Below are 25,911 nucleotides of genomic sequence, written 5' to 3'. Positions count from 1 at the left end.
TAACAAGCTTTATAATTTAGAATCCAGCAAGTATGATATGGGAAACAGTGTCTTAAGAAACCTATGGGATGACTAATCTCACAAATCAGTTTCAAAAGATATTTTTTTGTGGGTGGCATTGTTTTCTAGAACCTTCTGAAATAGTTGAGTAATTATTTTAAAACCCTGTGTCCTATCAAGTGTTTTCAGACCTCAAGTACTTTTATAATGGCTTATTTCTCTAATGTTTTCTTAAGAGGATTATGATCTGTGACATGGTCTTCAAACTTTTTCCTCCTCTAAGAAGTCAAATAAAGGACTTTAACTACTGGGCTGTCTTTTTTTCAGTAATAGCTTGCAGATATCCATTATTTTCAGCAGCCAACCATGCAGAAAATAACACCTCAGATATCAATAAATTCAAGCAAATCTAACCAATATAAAACAACAAATCTGATATACTTGCCTAAACTCTAACTCACTTAGAAATAAATTCCTTGGTCAGTAATCTATGGGCATTACCTGAAAGCATAGGACAAATTAAAGAAAAGCTTTTGGTATCAAAATGTTTTTCCTGGGAGCTGGCCTGGTGGCATAGTGGTTGAGTTTGCACGCTCCGCTTTGGCAGCCTGGGGTTTGCTGGTTCAGATCCCCAGTGTGGACCTACACACCACTCATCAGGCCATGCTGTGCAGGTGTCTCACATACAAAATAGAGGAAGATGGCCACAAATGTAAGCTCAGGCCCAATCTTTCTCACCAAAAAAAAGGGGGGCCTGCCCCATGGCATAGTGGTTAAGTTCAGCACACTCCACTTCAGCAGCCTGGGTTTGCAGGTTCAGATCCCAGGTGCAGACCTACACCACTTGTCAGCCATGCTGTGGCAGTGACCCACATATAAAACAGAGGAAGACTGGCACAGATGTTAGCTCAGGGCTAATCTTCCTCAAGTGAAAAAAGAGGAAGATTAGAAAAAAAGGAAGATTGGCAACAGATGTTAGCTCATGGTGAATCTTCCTCAGCAAAAAAAGTTTTTCCTCCCAGTATTTGAGATAGTTGGCAATTTCAAAAATCTAGGTCTCCTATCATAACAAAAGATACTTTAACCACCACTGGGAGAGTATACTTTAATTATATTTTTACTGTAAGCTATAACATAAAGATTGCATAAAGCCACTAATTGTTTGCATTGCTGTGTGCTTAAATAGTTTTTAAATGGAATATTCTGGAGAAAAAGGAATCTATTACAAAATAATAATCATACTTCATGCTACTAGCGCTACCTACTTTTGCTTTGTTTTGCTACCTACTTTTGTTTTGTTTCATTTATATAACATGGCAGACTATCTCATCTGCTGCTCAACTGAGGAAATGGAGTTCTGGTTCCAACACTAGAAGTAAAATTGGCTGTGCTGGATTTAGCCAGCCTGGTGGTCTAGTGGTTAAGATCCGTTGCTCTCACCACTGTGGCCCGGGTTAATTTCCTGGTCGGGGAACCACACCACCCGTCTGTCAGTTGTCGTCCTGTGGCTGCTGCTTGTTGCTGTGATGCTGAAAGCTATGCCACTGGTATTTCAAATACCAGTAGGGTCACCCATGGTGGACAGGTTTCAGAGGAGCTTCCAGATTTAAGACAGACTAGTAAGAAGGAGCTGACCACCCTCTTCCAAAAAAATTGGCCATGAAAACCCCGTGAATAGCAGTGAAACAGTCTGGTAGAGCACCGGAAGGTGAGAAGACAGCATAAAAAGACCTGGCAGGGCTCAGCTCTGCTACTCACAGGGTCACTAGAAATCACAATCAATTTGAAGGCAGCAACAAGCTGAACTTAACGACATAAGATCTGTTATATCTTTCTAAGGGATTTTCAAGAGTAATTTTGACCACCCCAGATCTCTGCCTTATGTCCAAAGTCTGTTGAAATAGTAATCCTGTTTTCCATTCATTAAATTTTTCCTCCAGCATCTTTTCTGTACACTAGTCATAGTTGCCACTGTTTTATTTCCTAATTGTGTTTAGAATGATTGTTTTCTACAAAGATACACTTTGTCTAGGGATATTCATTATTTCCCAAAGAGATATGCTTTCTTCTGTTCTTGAAATATGAAGACCTCTTTGTCTTGACTAATCTTTTATAAGATACGGGACAGAAATATTTCTCCGCTACAAGAAAAACAGCAAACACGTAGCAGCCTCTTCACTCTTTCTCAAACATGCCAGACAGGCTCCAACCTCAGGTCCTTTCCACTTGCTCTCACTCTGCTTGGAATTCTCTTTCTTCTCCTAGATTCCTGTATGGCAAGCTCTGTAACTTCCTTTAGGTCTTTACTCAAGATTCACCTTCTTAGTGAGGCCCTTATTTAAAATTTCAATCCTACTCTGCATGCACACCAAACTTCAGTCCCTTTCTCTCCTTTACTCTTTTCTCCTTAACAATTATCACTAACATAGTTTACCGATTTATCTTGCTAGTATGTAAGCTCCATGAAGGCAGGGCTGTTTGTCTGTTTTGTTCACTCCTGTATTCTTAGCACCTCGACTAATACCTGGCACACACTAGGCACTCCAGAAATATCTGTTGAGGGGCTGGCCCCATTTAAGTTCAGTATGCTACACTTCCATGGCCCGGGTTCAGTTCCAGGGCATGGGCTTACACCACTCAGCAGCGGCCACACCGTGGCGGCAACCCACATACAAAATAGAGGAAGACTGGCACAGATGTTAGCTCAGGGCTAATCTTCCTCAAGCAAAAAGGAGGACGATTGGCAACAGATGTTGGCTCAAGGCGAATCTTCTTCAGCAAAAATAAATAAATAAATAAATAAATCTGTTGAATGAGGAAGTGCATTAATGAATGGAGACCAACACTCAGTCTCTCTTCTTTTTCTTTTCTTTTTTTTTTTGACGACGATTAGCCCTGAGCTAACTACTGCCAATCCTCCTCTTTTTTCTGAGGAAGACTGTCCCTGAGCTAACATCCTTGCCCATCTTCCTCTACTTTATATGTGGGACGTCTACCACAGCATGGCTTGCCAAGCGGTGCCATGTCCGCACCCGGGATCCAAACTGGTGAACCCCAGGCGCCGAGATGCAGAACGTGCGAACTTAACCGCTGCGCCACCGGGCTGGCCCTCAGTCTCTCTTCTAAATAAGAGCAACTGCTTGTTGTCTTGCTGGATGTGGGCCAGATTTACTAATTTTTCAAAAGAAGACAAAAGTCTGAAATTTTAACATAAAATTTCTCAATTTGTAAATGTTGGCTCAGTCTTTAAAAAAAACTATGGACCTAAAAAGAACCACATTCATATTATGCCGTGGGTTGCCAATCAGTGTGTAATACACCCTTTTAAATTAGCCGTCTCCAATCACATAAGTTCTGTCGGTCATTCATTCAAAAATCATTCATGTATTATGGTTTACTTAGACGACAGGGCCTCTATCATGACTGAGCTAGTTAGTTTCTGTGGAGGAGAAGCCAATGGATCTGTAAATCTTATATACAGGTAAGGAAAATATGACCAGGCAGAATTACATTTGCTATGATGCTTAGTTTTTGCATTTATTTCTCTTCTGATTTCCATAATATTTATCACTTTTGTGTGTAGAATTGTATGCACCAGGGTGAAGAATGTACATAAGTGTACTTAAGGAAGTACATAAAAATGACTGTAAATTTTTGTGTCTTGTTCCTTTTAATCAATTCACTGATCATTAAAAGCTGGTAAAACAGACTTACATTGAATTTTAGGATTAAGAGGTATTAGCTGTCCAAGAAAACAGCATTTTCTCATTTATCATCTTGATAGAACTAAGCATTATTTTTCCCATTAGAGAGAAATTTTGGCTGGCAGTTTTTCCCAGACTTGACTTATCATATTACAGCTACCAAATAAGAGCGCCAAGCACAGCTTGCTCCCGGCTCTCGTGTGGCACGAGCACTGGTCTTCGCATCCATCTCTGCCGTTTGTTCTCCCTATTCCTACTGGGCACTGTAGACCAGGAGAAGCACTTGACAGAGGGTTTGGATCCTGACACTCTGTGAGGCTCACACCTCACTCGTCCTGTCACATGCGGTATTTGTCTTGCGCTTGTTTTCTTCTTTCCTGTTGTTATTTTTTCTAATAGGTTTTTTCCCCTCCTCTTGACCTTTAGGTCTATCAAAAGAAACAGAAAGAGGTGGGAGCAAAGGTGAAAGGCAGTTCTCCCCAAATTCATGAACCAGTTTTGTGCCTTCTGTTCATGAATCACCAGGATGAGCAAACTAAATGGTGAAAGAAGTCCTTGCTCTCCCACGAACTCGCTCTGTGACCTCAGACGCTTCCCTGCCTTGGCTGTAGTTCTTCATTTGTAAAATGAGCATGATGAATCAGGTTGTCTTTCTAATAGTACCACATTACAATTCTAAGAAGTTCAAGAATTATGTGCCGCTCTCAATAGATTTAAGAGCTAGTTGGGCACACAGGCATAGAGACATGAAATATTAACAGGTCAGAATAATAAAATGTCAACTGTCACCTGTTAGGGACTGTATATGAGTTTTCTACATGGCACAAAGTTTAACCCTTTAAGCATTGAAACCATGCCAAATAGCTTTACGGAAGATTTGAGTAAAAATATATAAATGGATTTTCTTAAAAGAAGTATATGGAATTAGTCATTCATTAAATATACTGAGCATAATGTAACTTCTTGACAAGACAGGATCAACATGAATAGCAAATCATTACTGGTAATATGTATTGATGATGTGGTTGGTGTGGAAAGCACAGGATTAAAATGAACCCAATCTTTGCTATGGTGTTGGGACTTGCTTTTTTAAAAAAAGTCTCTTGAAAATAAAGTGTGTGTGTGTGTCTACATAAATGACACTGGTGTATACATATATAATACGTAACTATATAATGACCTAACAACATATATTTGGTGGAGAGAAGGGGTTGTTTCGCCTTCTTTCTTTAACTGGAGCAACAGCATGTAGTGCTGCATGACACGTGGCCACCTCACTATAGGGGCTGAAGCTGCCTCCTACCGAGTGGTTTTCTAAGCCTCCTACAAAAGATCTTCATCATTAACTTGCCACAGTATTTGAAAACCCCATTTCTGATTTCTCAAACACTAATAAAGAACCTTAGGCTCCTTCTCATCAGTTTATACTAATTCTTGAAAAAAGTGTCATGGAAAATGTGTGAGCTTTGACATCAGGCCTGGGTATTAATGCCAGATCTTCCATTTGCTAAATGTGACACTTTAGACAGGCAAGTTATTTAATCATTTTGTGACTCTTTTCATCTATACAAAGAGATAAAAACATCTGTCTTATGTGGTGGCTGTGACTCACAATGAGACAGTGCATAACAATTATCTACTAATTGGGAAAAGCTGTTAATGTTACCCCATTCCCCCAAAACATTTGCTCATGGAAAGGAAGAGAATTTTTCACTATTTAAAAAATCTTTCCAGTATTTCAAGCCCTAGTGTTTTTTTTATCAGATAAGGATAACAATTATGCAAATATATGAAGCCACAATCTTCTTTAAAGGTCTCCTTAATATCTAACTTGGAACAAAATTTCTGGCACAGACAATAAAAATTATATCTTTGTAATTATGGTGTGTTTGAAGTTCTGTTTAAGGCACTTTTGACAAGTCAATTTCTCATGAAATATTGTTTCATAAAGGTTTAAATTAAAAAAAAAATAGCTCGATTACTAAAGCAGCACTATGGGTAAAAATATATCCAGTCACTGCTCCTCCCGTTTCATCTAAAAAGTATAGTAGTCTAACATAATTTACCTACCTTCAATTACACCTATGTACTAAACTAAAATTTTAATGAGGAATCAATGATTTAACCAGTCAGAAAAAATTCTTACTAATTGTTTAACAGACAAGTAAATAAAACCACAGCTCTAGAGCCAGAAGGAACTTTCAAGATTGTTTGGTTAAATTTCTACCACAGGCTTTCATAGCTATTGAGCCATCGGAAGTTGAGCTTAATGGGAGTTCGTGCAAACTCATTCTGCTAGAACCTAGAAAAACTTGATAGTGCACTGTCAGAGCACACTTTCCGGCCATTGTACCCAGCTGCACTGTACAACTGCTCAAGGGTCAGCCGACTCAAAAAGGAGAAAATGCACAGAACCTTTAGTCTTTCATCAGCTGTATATGACCTTCTAACGTCCCACCTTAGTTTGAATTCACTTCCCAGGAAACTTCTACAAATGTACATGGTTTAATCAGCTGAACTTTTAAATTTAAAAGTACATTCTCAAAAAACCCGCTCTTAAAAGGAGTTTATGAAATACAAAGGTGGCATATAGTTTGAAAGTAGTATCTGTGAATTGAAGGGTCCGTAATATTACAGGAGTTGAGGGTTTTTTTCACATCTTGAGTCCAGTCAGAGTATAATTGAGATGAATCATTTGTTTAAGTTGGGATTTAGTAGATGAGTTCTACACTTAAGAAAATAACATATGGGAAACAATAAACAACATTTCCTTCTAGGGAGTCAGTCTAGTTCAGTGGTTCTCAAAGAATGGTCTCCACACCAGCAACATCAGCATTAACCTTGGACGTTGCTAGAAATGCAAATTCTTGAAACTTACTTCAGAGCTACAAAATCAGAAACTCTGGGGATGCAGAGTGGAGAGCAAAGTAGATTTTTAGGGCAGAAACAGTCTAAATATAAAAAGCATAAATTTCTCTGGAGTAAAGTTTGAGGTCTATGTCTTAGAAATCTGAGTGTACAAAATGGGTACAAAATGATAAACTCTAACAATAGGCATGTCTATATAACTATATAATCTATGTGGCTATATAACATAGAGTATTATATATTTTATTATATATAGTATTTATTATAATACAGAATACTATAATAAATAAAACTATGTATTCATATTGATATCTTAATTTTTTATCATAGTGAAAAACAAATAGTAACAATATTTATGATTTACATTTATAAAAGTTTTATTGTTATATGAGTAGCTGGAGTTCAAATGCAAGATTTCTGAGTCAAGATCAGGATCCTCCCCCATATCATGTGGTACCATATTGATTATCATATGGAGTTTTTCCAATTTTTTTTATTGTGATAAAATGGATTATCATGTGTTTTAAAAGAAAACTATAAAAACGGAAAAAGAGCAGCATTATAATAAGAATAAAATATTCAAAACTACTTTCACTCTAAACTAGAAAAATCAACAGACAATTGATTAATATTTTTCACAGACGTCTTCTGTCCTTTGAATTTAGCAGGTAGCCTGCAGATAACTTTTTCAGGGTAAGGGTACAAATCTTTGTGCTCCTTCATATTTCTCACTATGTAAGTCTCAAAAAATATGCCTTTAAATGACAAAATATACAATCCTAAAATGAACACACCAAAGATAATAATAAACAGGGCTGGTTAAGTGCAATAAGAACAAGTACAGTAAAAATAAACGCTTAGAAAATACACAAAAGTTACTGAAAAGCAGAGATAAGTGTCACGCTATTTCTTTTAATGCTCCAGCCTAGACATTCTCTCCCTTTGTGATATCAACAGTTAAAAGTACTCTTTAAAAATCTATTCCTGGCTTCTGAAAATACACTCTTGACAAAGTTCTACCAGGAAATGTACTTGGCAACTAGCTGACTCAGCAGAGAGCTAATCTATCCAATCTTAAAGACTCAGTAAATAGTATACATCCTTTTCCACTGGTTCTTACATTTCCTTTCTACTGAAATAACCTGCATTAGGATTTGAGGACTTCCTATACTGCTCTGAAAAGGTTACAGAAATTATTAAAACGACTATTAAACACAATCCAGAAGTGATTTTATACTATGGCCCAGTATGGAGCCCGCATTAGAAATAATATTTAATAAAAGCCATTCCCCACTGTAATGTTGTATGTCAATTATACCTCAATTTAAAAAAAGCCACTCTTAATATTTTTTGAGAATTTGCAAAAAGGAGGTAAATTAGTATTTAGAAATATACAGAACACATGCCCTTTAGGAGCTAACCTTCTTTTATTCAAAATTGGAAAATAGTACGTATCAGCAAAACCACACATAGCACTAGGGCTTAACTTCAATCTCATCTTAATTTTATTATAATTTTCTAACAACTTTTTCCTAAAAAAGGCATGAAGAGTATGAAAGTAAGTGTGACCTTATGTATTTCTAATTGTCCCTCAATGAGGGGCTTGTTCAATAAAATGAAGGTACATTCATTCAGTAAAATACTATGCCACTCTTTAGTACTGATATGGAATGATTTCCAAGATTAAGTGCAAAACAAGGTGCAGAGTAGTGTATATAATATCCTTATCTTCTTCAAAAATACATATAATTACTTGTCTGTGTGGAGAGTAGCTCTAGAATGATACATAAGAAACTAAAACACTGACTGTATCCAGGGAGGGGAAGTGAGTAGTTGGAGAATAAAGGTGGAAGGGGGTTTTTTCACTGTGTATTATCTTTTGCCTTTTGAATTATGTACCACGGCCAAGTATTATTTATTCAAGAAAGGAAAAAACCCTCTTCTTTTGATATTCCATATGTTGTATGGCTAGCTCATAATTTTCTAAGCTTATTACTGTTTCCCTAGCACTACACTGTCAACATATTATGATATTTTTTCAAATCAAATCAATACCCATTCAGCAGTGGGTCCCTAAGCTGCATGGCTTCCATGGGCTTTTATTTACGACAGCCTTTAAAAGAACGTTAAAATGAGGTTGGCTGCAGGTTCCAAAACTGCTATGAGGAAAGAAAGTTGAGATCTAAAAGTGTTTTCAAAATAGACCACAGGAGAAACCTAGTGTTACACTTAAAACTTTTTCTCAATAAAAAAAGTGTTATGTTTTAGAACTAAGGTTTTGTGTCATCTTTCATAGTCACCTTCCTATATGATTATCAAAACTCACTACTTCATTGTGCAAAGCATATTAGGATGTACATATATGTTTTATAAAATTAACTCAATAAATGTAATGTGCATATTCTTTTTCATGAAGGAAAAAAAGAATAAAACTGAAACAGATACACCCACATTCCTACCTTCAAAAATCTCTCATCGGTCAATAGCGCAACTTGCTTTTCTGAAGCTTGCTTTTCCACGTACCTAAAATTTTTACCATCCCACACACAAAAAGAGAAAATTAAACATTCTAAATATTTGAATGCCATATGAGGAAAAAGAACTACGTAGACTGGTGGCCACATTCTTTCATTTCTTCTCAAAAATAAATTCAAGATGACAGTCATGGTTTAACAGTAATTTTTAACTCCTTAAATCAGCTGCAGTTCATAGTCTAAAGGTCTAATCAGAAACAAAGGCCATAGACTCCAGAAATAGGAAATGTTATTTATAAAAAGTAATTCTAGAAAACCTGCAAATTATGTCCCCTGGTAAAAATATTTTTCTTTATGGCAAATTTTCAAATACAACAAAGATATCTCACAATTAGAAGGGTTTTATTTTGCTCTGAACAAAACAAAAAGGTTATTTTTCCTTTCCCCACTTCAAAAATAACTGGATCTGAGATTCCTTATTTTACCCTAAACTCTATTATAAGATGTGTTAAATATGTACTTCTCTTTTTACCTCCTAAATGATGGAAGACGTCGGATGTTTTCACATTGATTATCTGATAAAGAATGTATTCTTCTCTTGGCTTCTGGGAGACTGCAGCACAGAACACTGAGAGGCTGGGAATAGAAATGCTCTAATAGAGAAAGCTGAAAGAAATGTGAAGATTAAATATATTTGTTATACTTTGGCAGTAAATCGTTTGCCCTATGTCTGCTCAATTTTAAGGTGTCTTTTTTTAAACAGCAAAAGTATTTATGGCACTAATATATTTAATAATGTCACAATAACACTGCAAACAATGCATAAATGGTACCATACCTTTAATATTTTAAGGCTCCAATTTTGCAAAGTGAGAAAATTGTAATCTCTGAAGTATAAACTAAAAGAAACTAATATAAACGGATAGATAAGCTGTCAGAAGCAACTCACTTACAATAACAGTTAATGCAGTGGGGATAAGACTGGGCTGTCACCTAAATGTCTAATAACAACGTAAATACTTAGTAAAGTGCCTGGCACAAAGGAGGTGCTTAGTCAATATTCATACACCAAATACTCATAAGAAAATACTGATCTAAAATCACTGTAAAAACTGGTCTGCTAAGTAAATAAAAATGCTTCAATGGTAGAAGGTTTGCCTATTGATAAAAGAGAATAATGAAAAATGAGGGATGGCTAAAGAAAATGTATCCTTTTAAATTCATGTTTTATCTCATGGAGGAAAACATAGTGCAATATCTGGTAGATATAAGTATTCTAGTGACTAGAATGCTATCTATGGTCTCCTGCAGTACAAGGGGTTATGATTTTCCAGATTCTCCCATAACTTGTAAGATATATCTCACAAGACTATCCAAATGTTAAAAACTGACTCTAGTGACCAGTTTGGTTTTTCCAGATTCCTTGATACTGGAGAGACAGTTCCCTAGATAGCGGACAAAACACATTCTGGTCACTGGAAAACAGCATTCTCCATCACAAATTAATAAATTGACATACTAGCTTATATATCAGTCTAAAGGTATTTCAGCTTGATCCTTCCCAGGTAAACTGAAAATGAATTTCTCAGCCCATATAACTGAGGATCAGATACCCAAGGCTAAAGGAAATCCTCCAAAATAGTCCATTCCAGAAGAAATATAAGGCTGTAAGGTAAAGGGCCAGCCTAACTTAGACATAAGTATAAAATAAAAAGCAACTGTTCATGTCAAGTGCTAAATTATTTTTGCACATAGTAACAATCTTGTTTCTTACATTTTCCAATTATATTAATGTGATAATATTTATTCTGATGTTAACACCACTTCTTACACATGAGAAAAGTAAAAACCAAACATGATACCAGATTTGCTGAGGAGGATGGGAGGAAATCACATGAGTTACAGTACAACTATAAATAGGATAAGGACCCAGCATTACTTAACTATTTTGTCCAAGTGTGTTCTCACACCCAGGTCAATTAATAAGTTGGTTAACATATCCACCTAATTATGGAAGGACTTAAATATATACAGAATGATTACCTGCCCTATCGAACCTCCTGCAGAAATCAGGACTACACATACTTCCTACTGATAATTAGGAGCACTGGACTAATGGGGTGTAAAGGCTCTGCCACTTATTAGCCATGCAACCTTGGCCAAACCATTTAACCCAAGCCTCTGTTTCTTCATGTGCAAAACTGAGGACAATAATACATATTAATGAAACAACGTAAATACTGAGTAAAGTCCCCAGCACAAAGGAGGTGCTTAGTCAATTATCAGGAACCTATAAAAATCATCTAATCTGGGGTCCCACCTGGTGGCGCAGCAGTTAAATTTACATGTTCCGCTTTGGCGGCCAGAGGTTCGCTGGTTTGGATCCCAGGTGCAGACCTAGCACCACTTGTCAAGCCATGCTGTGGCAAGAGTCCCACATATAAAGTAGAGGAAGACGGGCAGGGATGTTAGCTTAGGGCCAGTCTTCCTCAGCAAAAAGAGGAGGATTGGCGGTGGATGTTAGCTCAGGGCTAATCTTCCTCAAAGAGAAAAAAAAATCATCTAATCTGATCCCCTCATTTATAGATGAAAAAACCAAGACCCAGAGAGATTAAGTAACCTGGTTAATGTCTTTTTCTTCAGTCACTTTCTCAATGGTATTTGAGACTACAGTTTATATTTCCTAAAACTCTTCCCTCCAGTGCAGTGATACTCTACTTTCCACTGGATTTCTTTACTGTGCTTAGTCTCCTTTTGTATTGCTCACTCTTCTGTGTCAGCTTGCCTTAGGGTTCTACCTCGGTCCTTTCTTCACTCCTCTGGGTGATGCCTGATCCTCATTACATGACGTCAACTACCACCTTTCAATGATGAATCCTAAATATTTCTAGTCCAGATCTTACTCCTGAGTGCCAAATCTTTATATCCAACATACCCCAAATCAACCATATACAAAAAGAAGTTCATCCTTTTCTAACAAACTGGCTCTTCGCTTTACATTAACATGTACACTTAATAAATGGTACCAACCGCCAATCCATCTGCCAAGCTAGAACTGTGTCTGTCGCCAATGTTCCTCTCTTACATATCCTATGATCCACTTAGTCACTAGGTTCTATTGATTCTCTCTCATCCTCAAATTTGTTTCCTCCTCTCCAGTCCCACTATCACTGCCTTAGTTTAGCCCTTGTCATATCCTGTCTACATTACTGCCATAGCCCTCTAATAGATCTCTCTCCCTCTATTGTGGCCTTTGCCTGGAATGCTCTTCCTGTTTTGACCTGGCTAATTCCTATTCCTCAGGATACACTTCTGCTCTCCTACGGAATCCCCAGGCAGGTTTCTTTCACAGCAGTGACTACTCAGAACTGTAACTGCAGGTTTACTCTTCTGCTTCCTTCTCTAAACAGTGAGTGATTTGAAGGCAGATTTCTTTGTTCTCTGTATCTCCAGGGCTCAGCATAGTGCTTGGCTTATAGGAGGCTCCTGATGATACTTATGAGTACACAGATGAGTGAATGAAATAAATGAGAAGTAAATTAGAAAGTTTTTTATCTCAATATCATTTAATTTCACATATTGCTAAGGTAAATGATATTTTCTTACTTTAAAATACTCTTTTTAAATTTGAAAAACACACACACACACACACACATTAGTCATAAGAGACCACTACAGTGTTTTATGTGGAGGAAGAATACATATGAGAAATAATTTATAATCTTCAAGGCACTACACAACATGAGGTATTATCATATTGCACTTTGTACCAAAGGTTACTAACATATAGGTTTCAATGAACTTAACAACTGGCATGTGTTCACAATGACTACACTTTGCTGAGGTATTTTAGGTAGTTGCCAAGAGAAGGAAATAACATTAACTTTTAAACAACTGGTGAATAGGGTCTTTTTTTTAGATTAGAACAGATGTTATGAATCTAAGTTCATGAAGTTTCTTCCAGCAATTTGTGAAACCTTAGTGAAAATGGATTTCCAATATATAAGAATAAATATAAATGAACACACACATATATATGTGCAGGAGAGAGCAAACTACAGCTCACAGCTTACTTTTGTATGGCCCAGGAACTAGGAATGTTTTTTACATCTTTAAAGGGTTATTTAAAAAAAGAAAAATATGGGGGCTGGCCCTGTGGCCAAGTGGTTAAGTTCGCGCGCTCCACTGCAGGCGGCCCAGTGTTTCATTGGTTTGAATCCTGGGCGTGGACATGGCACTGCTCATGAAACCAGGCTGAGGCAGCGTCCCACGTGCCACAACTAGAAGGATCCACAAAGAAGAATATACAACTATGTACCGGGGGGCTTTGGGGAGAAAAAGGAAAAAAATAAAATCTTAAAAAAAAAAAAAGAAAAATATGCAACAAAGACCATAGGGAGCATGCAAAGCCAAAAATATTTAATATCTGCTGCTTTACGGAAAGTTTGGTGACCCCTTATATACAGCATTTCCTAGGTAGAAAGTCCATAAGCTGTCAGCAGATTCTCAAAAAAAGGTCTCTTCCTCCCCACTACCAAGATGGCTAAGAATCACTCGAATGGAGGGAGGTCTTTTTCCACTTTTGACCCCTTAATTAATGTGTTCTCTATATTTTGCTGCAAGATAACAAAGGAATGCTAGAACCTAGAATACTACAACTTGAATTTACTTATCCTAGATTTAGCCATTTAAAATGCCTTAATTATCACAATAAATAGTTTGAAAAAACATGCACGTTATTTAGAACCAGCTTGTGAATTTTCAAACCTATTAGTGTCTTCTTACCTGAAGTCCTTTTATAAAGTTCTGAATTGAGAAATCATGATACAAAAAGATATTGGTCAGAATCTGTAACACTTTTTCACTTAGCTTAAAGGGAAACTGAGTTGTAAGAAGTAGCTGAAAGAGATAAAAGGGGGTCAAGGAACACTCCTTGTTATTTTTCACTCTTCAAAAATATCAAGCATAAATAACGAGGCAAAGAATATCATGACACAGTAACTATGAAAGCTATAATTAGTAGGTAGGTTTTTTATGTCAAATATCAATCAAAATTTTAAATTAATTTATACAACAGTATCAACCAAAAGAAGAAGCTATTCATACTACATCTTCAGAATCAAAGCCACCCATCATCCTCCATCTGACTCCTAATTTTAAAAAACTACTATTAACTATATAATCCCTCTTCTTCCACCAGAAGCTACTGAAGAAGCTGCAGGCTTGGGCAATTCTTGCTATCAGATAAGATTTCTTCTTCATCCCTACTGAGATACATGAATAAAGAGTAACACATTATACACTGTCAAATGAGAAACCCAAAATTAAAAGATGTCTATTTAAAAAATATAAAATAGCTGAATTTGTATTATTCAGCCAGTTTTCAATGGCCTATAGTAAAGATTTTACATCTTAAAATGAAAAGTCATACTAGGCTTTTTAAACAGCAGCATAGTTATAGAAAGCCAACTGAATTTGGCCACAAACAAGCAATTTTAAATACTGTAGCTGGAAAAACTTTCTCTATGTCAGTAAACCAATGGATATCACCTTTATGAGAAAAAAACGTAGATGTGGTTAGTAAAGAAATGGAAAGTTGTCATTCGTTTACCTTACACAAGCAGTATGAGGCAGACCTTGAAGAAGCTGAGTCTAGCAACAATTTGTGGCAAATCAATACTAAAGAACCCTATTTCTATTTAGGTAGAAACAGAGCTAAAGGTCTGGGGAAACATTAGTATTTATTTTTTGTCAAGAGCAGTACTGACAGGAAAGAGTCCATTAAAAACTTCAAATCACTTTACATACAATGTAAGAATCAAAACATTGTTACTGTTACTAGGAAGCCATTAAATTCTGTAAAACTTTATTTAAAAAACCCACAATATTCTATTGAGTAATGACTGACTGATTGAATGATAGGTAATAGATATAGATAGATATGATCATTCTTTTCATAAAGCTCATATTTTATTCAAAGAGGCAATACTATCCGCTATGAAAATCTTTAATAAAAATTCTCACATATTTAAATATGTGAAGGAATATGTTCAATATCATACTCTGAGAGATGTAGAAATTTATTACTAACATTTATAATCTATTCTTGGCAGTTTTCTTTTCATCTTATTTCACTTTTTTTTACCTTATCAAGTACTGTAGTCAGGTGCTCCTTGCAAGACAAAGATTGGAAAAGTTCTATACACAATAGAGATGACACTGCATGAGGAAGCAACCGATGGATGATAATAGGAGATGTGGCGATTCCAAAAATGAGTATTAGTGGAAATTCATGTAGATGTTGACTTTTCAAAGGAAGATACAAAAGTGGAATTTATTTAGCAAATATATTTCAATACATCCTATTTCAAAATAAGACAACTTTTATTTTAATGTCTACTTTATAAGACACTGCCAAAGGAGTATTATGCTAAATAGTAAAATTTTCTAGGTCACTCATTTTCCTCTGTTAAATAACATAGAAACAGTTATTTCCTAGACATGCTAGCTCTGAAGTCAACCTTTTAATGGATGTTCTCATTTTATAAATAAGAACACAGAGGTCCAGAGAGATCAAGGGCCTCCCTCTAAGGTTATACCCAACCCCGAGTGTCAGAACAGGTATTAGATACCATTCCATTTAACCTCTCGCCTGACGTTTGAGCCCTGCCTACAGTCTTCCTCACAGTTACACATCCAGCCTAGGCTTTAAGAGTTCAGTGACATAAAGCTCACTAATTTTCATGGTCACTTGCTCTACTTATGGACATTTCTAACAGACACTATGTCACCCAGCCACGACAGCTAAGAATTAGAAACCCTTTCTTAAACATATGTAAGACATATTTTTAATGGACATCATTAAAAAATGTTACATCCTTTCCTCGCATTCTTAACTCAAATTTACTGCACACAATTTATTCTTAGCATTACCAGTATGAACACAAATGGCTTCCACAGAGTAAAACGGCACTATGTTTGAGAGCTACTGCAGGTCAGAGCCCTTTGTATCATGGATAATGACTTTGCTTGCTCCCTCCTGTTAGCTACTGCTTTTCAGTATTCCAGCTGTATACAGGTCTACCTTCATAGGAGTAAAGTGCCTGGAATCTACTACTGTTGTAAGTTCTTCTTCTTTACTTTTGATGGTAAAATGAGTCACAAGTCTGAGCTCCAAAAAAGTACAGCTTTTCTGTCACTATTCTCTACTGTGCATTTTTCCAGCATGTTAAGCAATTCAGTGTTAGCATTAAGAAAAATCTTAGTATTAGTTTAGTTTCAATGGTAAAATAAAGACACTATCAAACTAGAATTATAAATATAATAGTAAATTATAACACAATATAGCTTTAGGCAAAGGTAGCCATAACTATTATGCAAGTTAACAAAAAGAAGAAGCCAAAATAAATTTTATCCTCAAAAATGTACCAAGGGAAATGCATGTCACTAGATTACAAAACTGGGTTAATTACTTCAACTCTGAGTCAAATAGGATTGCTTTGAAGATCCAATGAGATCATGGAAGTTGTTTCTCACAGAAATATTGTACAAGATAATGTTATTTAGAAAACATTCTTGCTCAGTAGAACTATATGTAACTCAGAGCTTCTAAGGGTGGAAGTAAGACCCGACAAAAATATTTCAACCTGGAGCAGTTTATCTATTTAATGGGCAAGTAAGACATAGACAATCTTGGTGAGAAAAACTATATTTCTTACTGCCTTATCATGCTCATTGAAAACTGGCTAACTTTTGTCATTTGATTCTCATTCTTGGGTCAAAAAAGCAAATGAAAATCTGATGGGAGGTCTTTGGGCATTCAATTATAAGGAATGTGAAATCATCTGGGTTTCCATCCAGCTGGTATTAAAATGAAGATTAAATTGCCATTCATTTTCTCCCAAAAAGGTTGCTTTTTAAGTTAAAAGTTATATGTTTTCTTAATAAAACGAACTTTGGCAGAAGCCAGGTGATATACCATCTACCTGCTGATAATTATGAAGTCTTGGAGTACTTTTGTGGTGAAGCTTTCCATATCCTTTAAGATAAGCACAACAGGAGGAGACTGCCATTGGCTAGAAGTCCTCTTTTTCCTTGGCATTTTTGGGTCTGTCTTCTTGTAAGCCATTGTGGAAAGAAGGAGTCAGAAGTAAGCCTTACCACTCAAACAATGCTATAATGCCACATGTTGATGTGTCTCCCTTTACATTTCACAGTAACATTGTTTCTTTTATTTCTCCCACATAATAAATAGAAACTCATGGCAACAGTTATTAGCAGAATCTTTCTGTGTCTGACATGGGAATAATAACCAAGAAGAAAAAGGTTCAGTAAAATCTATAACTCATGAAATATTTACAGTTTTCTGCTATCTGAGAAAATAACAGGAAAAGCATGGAGAAAAGAGAACATTTTCTGTAAATTTGATTTTTCTCTTGGTAGAATGTTATATTTTCCTTTGCTGTAAGGTAAGAACTAGTATTTTTTATTAAAAAGCATAATAACACTACTTGCTGGTCTGCTACTGTAAAATTTCAAGTTGAAAAGCACCTTAAATATCATCTGGTTCGATCCCAATCTTTTAAAGATACCTGACATAAACTACACGTAGTGTTTGATTTCTAGAAAATCTAAAATTGTGGATCAACTTAGATATTATGGTAAGCATTAAAACCAGTTTAATCCCTATATAAAGCAAAATGAAACTTTACTTATGATGACTTCAGCAAATATGTTCATCAGAAAATGCCACCACAGTATTTTTTCCCATACTATCTGGCTACACAACATCATAAACTAAGGTTGTGGTTTTATGGTACAGTGACCCATGAATCACCTAAGTTATTCGTTTTCACCGGAGACTGTCATGGTAGAATGGAACTTCTTTTTATTTATCTGTTTGTTTAATACACTTTACTTACAGAGCATTTATTCCCCAAGAATTCTAAACATGGAACAAATTAAAAAAAAAAAAAAAATGACTATTCCTCATGAGACTAAGTTGACAATGGGTATTGGCAGCATGGTTCCACTGCACAAAAGCAAATACTGAGGAACCTAGGAGATAATATATCAAAGTTATAGCCATTGTCACAGGGATAGAACCTGCAGCAGAACCAATTCCTGAACTGTTTTTTGTCACTAGAGGACATTCTCCCACAAATAAAATGGCCTTGTAAGAACCTAAACACTTAGGAATTAGGGTGCACATTGATAAAAGAATACTTTTAAACTCTAGGAGCCTTAGGAAAAATAAGTAGCTACTATTAAATTAACAGCTAGTGCTGCATAAGCATATTCTTATTAGAATAAAACAGTACTATGTTTAATCTAATTCAAAGACTCTTCAATCACATGCCAATTTCCTGGTAAAAAATTCTGAGTTTACACTTACCTGTGTGACATTAGTATACCAACTGGAAAGAGAATCCATTGAACAGTGTGTCTTTTTCTGAGCGCTTTCCTCCTCTTTGGATTCTACATCGACACAGCAGTCCATCAACTGTGAGACAAGCTTTTGCAAAAAATGTTTCACATCTGCAGAATATAAAAGGTAAGAAAGCTTATTTCCCCTAGAGAATAAAGAATGTGTTTTTCTATACTTAACATTAATATAACTAACATAACATTTAACATATTAACTATTAATGGTCATAAGTATCCTCTCTGTAATATTTAAATTTCATTAATTCAGACTAACACTAGGCCAAACTTTATGTACATTATCTACTATAAAAGTATTACCTAAGCAAATGTGTAACCACAAAAACTATGAATTATATAAGGAATAACATACATTTAAATTACACTGGACAACAAAAGTTTGTTAAGGCCCCTCTAAAAGGATCAAAAGTTTTATTTACATAAGATATTTTACTGATTATAAATCTTCCTTATAGTCATCATTAAAGATGTTCTAAGGGCTTTACTTAATTCCAATCAGTTTATGAACATGAAAGTAACATAAGCACAGAAAGCCCTTATATCAGTCCAAATCTAAGCACATTCTACTGTATTGCTGTCCACATTCTTTATGATTTCATGGCTTCACATACCCAAGATTAGCTCTAGCAATGGACTATTTTTACCACAGTGGGCCTTTCAAAGTGGGACAATAAGATGATTTGAGGCTATAAATATGAGCCTATGTAGTCGACTCTCTGTTGGGCTAAGAGCTCCCTATTCCTCAATTCTCAGCCCCTGTCACAAACCTTCCTATTAAAATTTCACTGAGTTAAGGAACACATCTTGTAAAATGCCTGGACTATTACTGGCAGCGAAGCTGATAGGACAGAGATGGGTTGAAACAAACAAAGCAAAAGGTGGCAAAGAGTCCTGCAACAGTCAAGATCACTGGGAGGCACTAAACCTCACCCTGCCAAAACTGAGGGAGAGAAGGACGAAGAGATTGGTAACATCTCACCAAGGTTATTACGGCATTTATACTTTACCCGGACAATCTTTAGATTGCAGTGAGACTACATATGGTGTGACATGACTCTGAAGGGCTTCTGTGAGACTTCTGAATGTTAAATCATGATCTGTTACATTCACACCTATGGGATAATACATCAATATTACACCATCCTTTTTATTAATAATAATTTAACAATAAGAAAAGCTATTTAATATGTCAAGTGAATTACTAAGTAAAAATATTTTTAAAACATGATTAATAACAGAAACCAAGAAAATATATGAAGAGATCTCCATTAACAACAGACATCTAAAGGCACGTTATACTTATTTGTCAGGAAAGGTATTTAGCACAATTTCTTTTAAAAAATTACTGAGGATGTGTAGTTGACCCTTGAAAACATCTTAGGAGCAATTTCATTACTTTGTCAAATTCACAAAGAGCTCTTTAAAATAATCATTCAAAAATAAGGGGCTATCAGGGCCGGCCCGGTGGTGTAGTGGTTAAGTTCAAGTGCTCTGCTTTGATGGCCTGGGATCCGCGGGTTCAGACCTACACACTGCTCATCATGCCATGCTGTGGTGGCATCCCACATACGAAATAGAGGAAGGGTGGCACAGACGTTAGCTCAGCAACAATCTTCCTCAAGCAACAAGAGGAAGATTGGCAACAGATGTTAGCTCAGGGCCAATCTTCCTCACACACACACACACACACACACAAAATAAGGGGCTATGAATTCCATCCTTACTGTGACTCTGACTTAACAAGTGAGGAGGATCCAACCATCAACACTATTAACGATCAAAGTAGTAGCTACAACAGGTAAAATGTACACTAAGTTGATTTCTGAGGGAAGAGCCTAAAAACAAATAAAAACTTCAGAGTCCTTTTGGTATTTACTGAACCTATGGCTCTCATTTCCACAAATCAGAGTTTCAGTGCTCTGCATGCAGTTATCAGAGTCGAGTGGAAATGTCCCCACTATTTTGGGAAAAACTTCTATTAACTGATAATTTCCCTAATGTCACAATCTGTGATTTCTAGAAAGTTTTTGGTGCTTAGGCAGGTACCAGCAGTAGACATCGTGAAATTGCTTGAGACTTGCTACTATAAAACTCCCATTGCTTGGAAGAAAAAGAAAAGTTTCAGAATCATCCATGCCATCAATAAGGAACGTTTTTTTTTCTAGGAGAGCCAACAAATAAAAACGTTGGCAGGGTATTTTTACATGGATATACCTTTTTGAAAATAACAAATGTGCAACTGTACTTAAGCATTGAGTATAGATTTTTTTTTATAGTATCAAAACGATATTCCTAGCATGTGTTATGGTCTATGACTGTGATACTGCATGTCTGAACAAATGTGGGAGTTTAGAAAACACTGGCTTATCCTGTCTTTCACTGACTGACTTTATAAGCTATTTAACAATTTGTTCCTTAAAACAAGCAACTTGTTTATTACAAACAAGATAATCAACAATGTCTTTAACTGGAAAAATGTTCTCCTCAGACCACTGACTTTGACACATATGATTTCCATTAGCTTCTTTTCTCCTTTTGGCAGTAGGCAGAGCAAGGATTCAAACAGGGTTCTCTCAACAATCTATCAGGTCATCCCTCTTGATTGTGTTTCCCCCCTCCACTTCCACTTGCTGTAACCCAGCAGTAGAGAAACAAAGCACCCAACAGCATAAGCTGGCCATCACTGGGCCTCAGACTCTCGTCTATCAGTTGAAGGGGTTTTGAAATTAAGTGGTAGGCTGCACTGTAAAGCTGGTTCACAGCATTGTAAAAATCATTCCCTGCAGTCTTCTGACTCAGAGCCCTCTCGGGATTAGCAGTATGGCATGAGCTGGAAGCCTGTGAGAAATGCAGAATTTTAGGTCCCACCCCAGACCTATTAACAGAAATCTGCATTTTAATAAGATTTCCTGGAGGTTATTTGTGGGTACATTAAAGTTTGAGAAGTATTGTCCTGAATAGCAGGAATAAGATTTAGGTAATGAACAGTATTAGAGGCAGAATTAATAAACAACAAAATTAATGTCTTATCTCAGAGCCCAGTGTTATAACAAACCCTGCATAAATAACAAATTGGAAGTGAAATGAAGAGGATGTTTGGAATCCAAATAAACTCAACTCTTCAAAAAGAAGGAAGGAAATTTTCTAATATTCCAAAGAAATTCTTTCCATTATACCGCAATCCAGATGTTTGGTAAAAATTAGATATTAATGATAGATATTTAAGTACCTAAGAAACTTATGACCTGCAGCCTGAAAGCAATTTATATACAATTCATCCAAACCCCCTTCTAAACAATTAATTTTAATTCAATATTATAAAACAATCTGAGATGGAAAAACTAAGCACAAGGAAATAAAATTAAGGTCAAAGAGTAATTCCATTGAAGATATGATTAAAAAGTTTAAAAATCAAATTTATTAACCTACTGGTGGTTTCTTTATTACCAAATTCCAATCTCATATATTCTCCTAATATATCTAAGGAAGAAAGAGTAACACAAATACACTTCCCCTCCATTTCTCTGACAAAAAGTTGAGGGCACTAGCTAACCCTAGATCAGTTTCTTTTAATTTACAGATGTATGATGAATAGAAGAAACTTCTATTGGTTTTGAAAGTATATGCAAAGCAAACCATAACTGGTTTAATTCTGTAAATGAAAAAGACAAAACAGGTTTATCAGAACAGGTTATTCCCCACTATTCTCAACGACAAAATCAGCAATTAAAAAAAACCAAACACGTGTACACACCTAGAACAAGAGCAGCAGTTGGAATTTCTCTGAGTTTTATTTGACTGCCCCAGTCTTTTGAATTCTTCTGGAATCCAGAATGAGACTTTTGCAGAAATTCAATCAGACTGTCAAACAGGTTTTTATTTAATTCCTCTTGGAGTCGCTATAAAGAAAACACAAAACTTTATGAATTATTATTAGTGGTAATCTAATGAGTCTTTCCAAGTTTGGGAAAGAAAAGTGTCATGAATTCAATCCCAAAGACTGCATGTAAAATGATTATAAAATGGATGAAATAAAAAATGTTTTTTCTTAAATCTCTAGTGCTTAGTGCTTTGGATTCCCTCATTTATTCATTCAAGAAACATTTACGAACCACCTTACAAAGGAAAGATAGTCTCTACTCTAAAAAGTGAAGAAATTGAGCAAGAACACTTACAATTAAAACACATTGTGTATAGTGCTATGATAATACAGTCATGTGCCACATTAACGACATTTGGTCAATGACAGACCACATATACGACTGTGCTCCCATAAGATTAGTACCATATAGCCTAGGTGTGTAGTAAGCTATACCATCTAGGTTTGTGTAAGTACTCTCAATGATGTTTGCACAATGACGAAATGACCTAAGGATACATTTCTCAGAACGTATCCCCCTCGTTAAGCAACGCATGACTATATAGGAACAAAGAGTATCCAATCCAATTTAGGAACAAAGATCATCCAATTTAAGCTGAGGATATGATATATTTGAGCCAAAGCATTAGAGCAGGCTATGGAAGAGGTGATGGTAGGTAAAAGAAAGTCAGAAGGAATGGGGAGTGAAGAAGGCAAGGAAGGAAGAAAGCACCAAACATCTGGGGAACCATAGGTATAGCTAAGCATAAAGAACATGAGAAGTGGTAGGGAATGAGGCTGGACAAATAAGCAAGGGGCCAGAGGAGGAAAATACACATGTGATGTTAATGGCTTTGGATTTTATCCCGTGGGGAAAACCACTGGAGGGATTTAAAGCAGAGACATGATTAAATGAGGGTAAAGAAGGGTTAACCTGGCAGCACTGTAAAGGCCAGATTAGAGGGGATCTGAGAGGCTGCACTGGTAGAGGGGCTGGAAAAATCTCTGTAGCCTGGCATGGGGCTGTATCTGCCTGAAGGGAGGACTTTCCTAATTTGGTCAATGGTGCCAGTGGGGCTAGTGACAGATCTGAAGGGTTTGACATCAGAGGCAGGGACGTCAGGAGGGTATGATAATCCAGGTTAAGAAATGAAGAGAGTCTAAACTGGAAACCGCAAGCTCAAATACCTTCAAGGGTCCCATAGAATTCATGAACGGGCAAAGCCAGTAGCCGTAACGCAATAAGAGTGGTGGGAAGCAGCAATAAACTGGAGAGTGCATCATAACCCTCCTAAAGGCATTAAAAAACAAAAAAATACAACGCTGTTGGTCAAGATGTTGGCCCTAGAGTATGAATTTGCTACGATGGTGAAATTTTTCAGCGCTCGATTGTAAAGAACATAGATATAAGGATGAAGGAGTGAAGTAGTTTAGAAACAGCTTGATTTCTTACTTATATAACAGAATGGATAATTTAAAGAGTGCCACCATTTAAAAGCTGTGAGGAAATGTAAAAGGCCCCTTGCCTTAGCAGCTATTATTATAAACATGTTCTGGTACCTGAAGCTACACTTAATACCTGGAAGGTGAGGGTTTTATTTAGGATATACAGATACGGTTAACCAATACTACCTATATTTCATCAATACACTTGTAAAGTGGTGGAAAGGAAAATGGGAAGCCACAAACATGAGATTTACATATTAGAGAAAAGTTAAGTTATTAAAAAAAGCATTCACCTGAGTTTCAGATTTCATCTGCTGCCATATCAAATGATAAGTTTCAAATCGAAGCTTACTGTCCTCAGACTCATCTTTCCCTTTATTAAAATAGTCCTCTATGAACACAGAAAGAAATGTCAGTTTCTTTTTTATATAATAAAAGTTAGAAAATCTCTATGGAAAGTCACACAGTAAGTGATGGGGCTGAATTTTTTTATATGAATCAAAAATATATATATTTGGGAAGAAAAAATACTCAATGTCCTTTACATTTGATTTTCTTTATATACTTATATTTTTACTATATTAATTGTATCTATAAGATTAAAAATATCTTTTTTAATTTTTAGATTATATTTCAATTATTTGCTTTTGAATTTCTAGGGTTTTTTTTTTCCCATTGGTAATCATAAATCACTGAAGCTTTTAATAATTTTCTCTTAACTCATTTGAATCCATAATACATGCATTTGGTTAAAAATGTATTAAATCTTATAAAAGTGTACACAGTGAAAACTCCATTTTCCTCCCATCTCTGACTCCAAAGACCAGTGCACCAATCTTGCTCTTGAGAGGCAACCACTGTCATCAGCTTCTTAAATATCCTACCAGAGATAGTCTGTCTAACAGTTTTTATTTAATGGGTTTGGTTTGAGGTATATACATTTAATATTAACGTATTTTCACTATTTGCTCTTATTCTAAGGGCTTATATACTTTGCTTCACATATTTGCTTTGAACTCTCCTTTATTAAATGATTCTTAGTACAACAATTCTTGTTCTTTTGTTTGACTGACATAGTTTAGCCTAGCCTTTTATTTAGTCTGTATTATTTTATATCCTTTTTGAATGCTTTCCTCCAAATAGCCATTTTTCAAAACACCATTTACTGCAGTGGTTTTCAAATTTTTTAAACCATGATCCACATTAAGAAATACATTTTATGTTATAATCTAACACACATATATATAACAGAAACAAAAACAAAAGTCCCACAAATAATACTTATCCTTATCATGTGATAGGAAATGTTTTCTATTCTGTTTTTTAAAACTATCATGACCCACTAAACTGACTTCATGACTCAGACTTTCAACCCTTCAGTTTGAAAAACAGTTATTGAATAATCAATCTATCCTTTCTTCCACTGATTTGAGATGCCCTCATTGTCTAAATACTTATATATACTTGGAACTATTTTTGAGCTTTTTCTTTTGTTCTACTGCATCCAACTCTATTCCTATACCAGTCCTGAACTGTTTTAATTATTGTAGCTTTGTAATATGTTCTAATATCAAATAGATTAATGTCTTCCACCACCACCAAACATTATCATTCTTGTTCAAAAAATTTTAAGCCATTCTTTTAAATTAATTTTGTCATTTCTCAAAAATAATTACACTGGTATTTTGACTGGATAAAATAAAATCTGTAGATTGAGTCGGGGAGAAATGACTCTTTGTTTCGCCCTGGGAAAGATTCACCCTAAGCTAACATCTGTTGCCAATCTTCCTCTCTCTTTTTTTTTTAATTCCCCAAAGCCCCAGTACATAGTTGTATATTATAGTTGTAAGTCCTTCTAGTTCTCCTATGTGAGCCACCTCCATACCATGGCAACTGACAGACGAGTGGTATGGCTCCTCACCTGGGAACCAACCCCAAGCAGCCAAAATGGAGCCTGCCAAACTTTAACCACTAGGCCATCAGGGCTGGCTCAAAATGACATTTTTAATATGTTAAAAAAATTCACATCCAAACATTACAGCTCTCTTCCTTTAATCAAATATTTTATATCCCTTATAGTTTTCTACTTCCCTTCATATTTCTTGTTGTTTACTGT

At 35.8% G+C, this 25,911-nt stretch overlaps 1 protein-coding gene across 4 annotated transcripts in view; it reads right to left on the bottom strand.

The window, feature by feature from the left end:
* The window catches only part of ORC3 (origin recognition complex subunit 3), a 59,318-nt gene that overhangs the window by 26,652 nt on the left and 6,755 nt on the right, over positions 1-25,911 (bottom strand). For 2 of the 4 annotated variants that reach the window (XM_014848434.3, XM_014848435.3), the window contains exons 3-11: positions 24,089-24,186; positions 22,245-22,389; positions 19,498-19,602; positions 18,441-18,583; positions 17,032-17,162; positions 15,192-15,351; positions 13,832-13,945; positions 9,579-9,712; positions 9,032-9,095 (exon numbers count right to left, since the gene is read on the bottom strand). In XM_014848434.3, the coding sequence (XP_014703920.2) occupies positions 9,032-9,095; positions 9,579-9,712; positions 13,832-13,945; positions 15,192-15,351; positions 17,032-17,162; positions 18,441-18,583; positions 19,498-19,602; positions 22,245-22,389; positions 24,089-24,186 (1,094 nt within the window). The remainder of the gene's footprint in view (positions 1-9,031; positions 9,096-9,578; positions 9,713-13,831; positions 13,946-15,191; positions 15,352-17,031; positions 17,163-18,440; positions 18,584-19,497; positions 19,603-22,244; positions 22,390-24,088; positions 24,187-25,911) is intronic. The other 2 variants (XM_070496394.1, XM_014848436.3) reach the window with 1 other exon arrangement.

Source organism: Equus asinus, chromosome 24 (assembly GCF_041296235.1).
Source record: "Equus asinus isolate D_3611 breed Donkey chromosome 24, EquAss-T2T_v2, whole genome shotgun sequence".
Lineage (NCBI taxonomy): Eukaryota > Metazoa > Chordata > Mammalia > Perissodactyla > Equidae > Equus > Equus asinus.
Note: the sequence above shows the minus strand (reverse complement) of the source record. Positions and strands in the feature narration are given on the sequence as shown.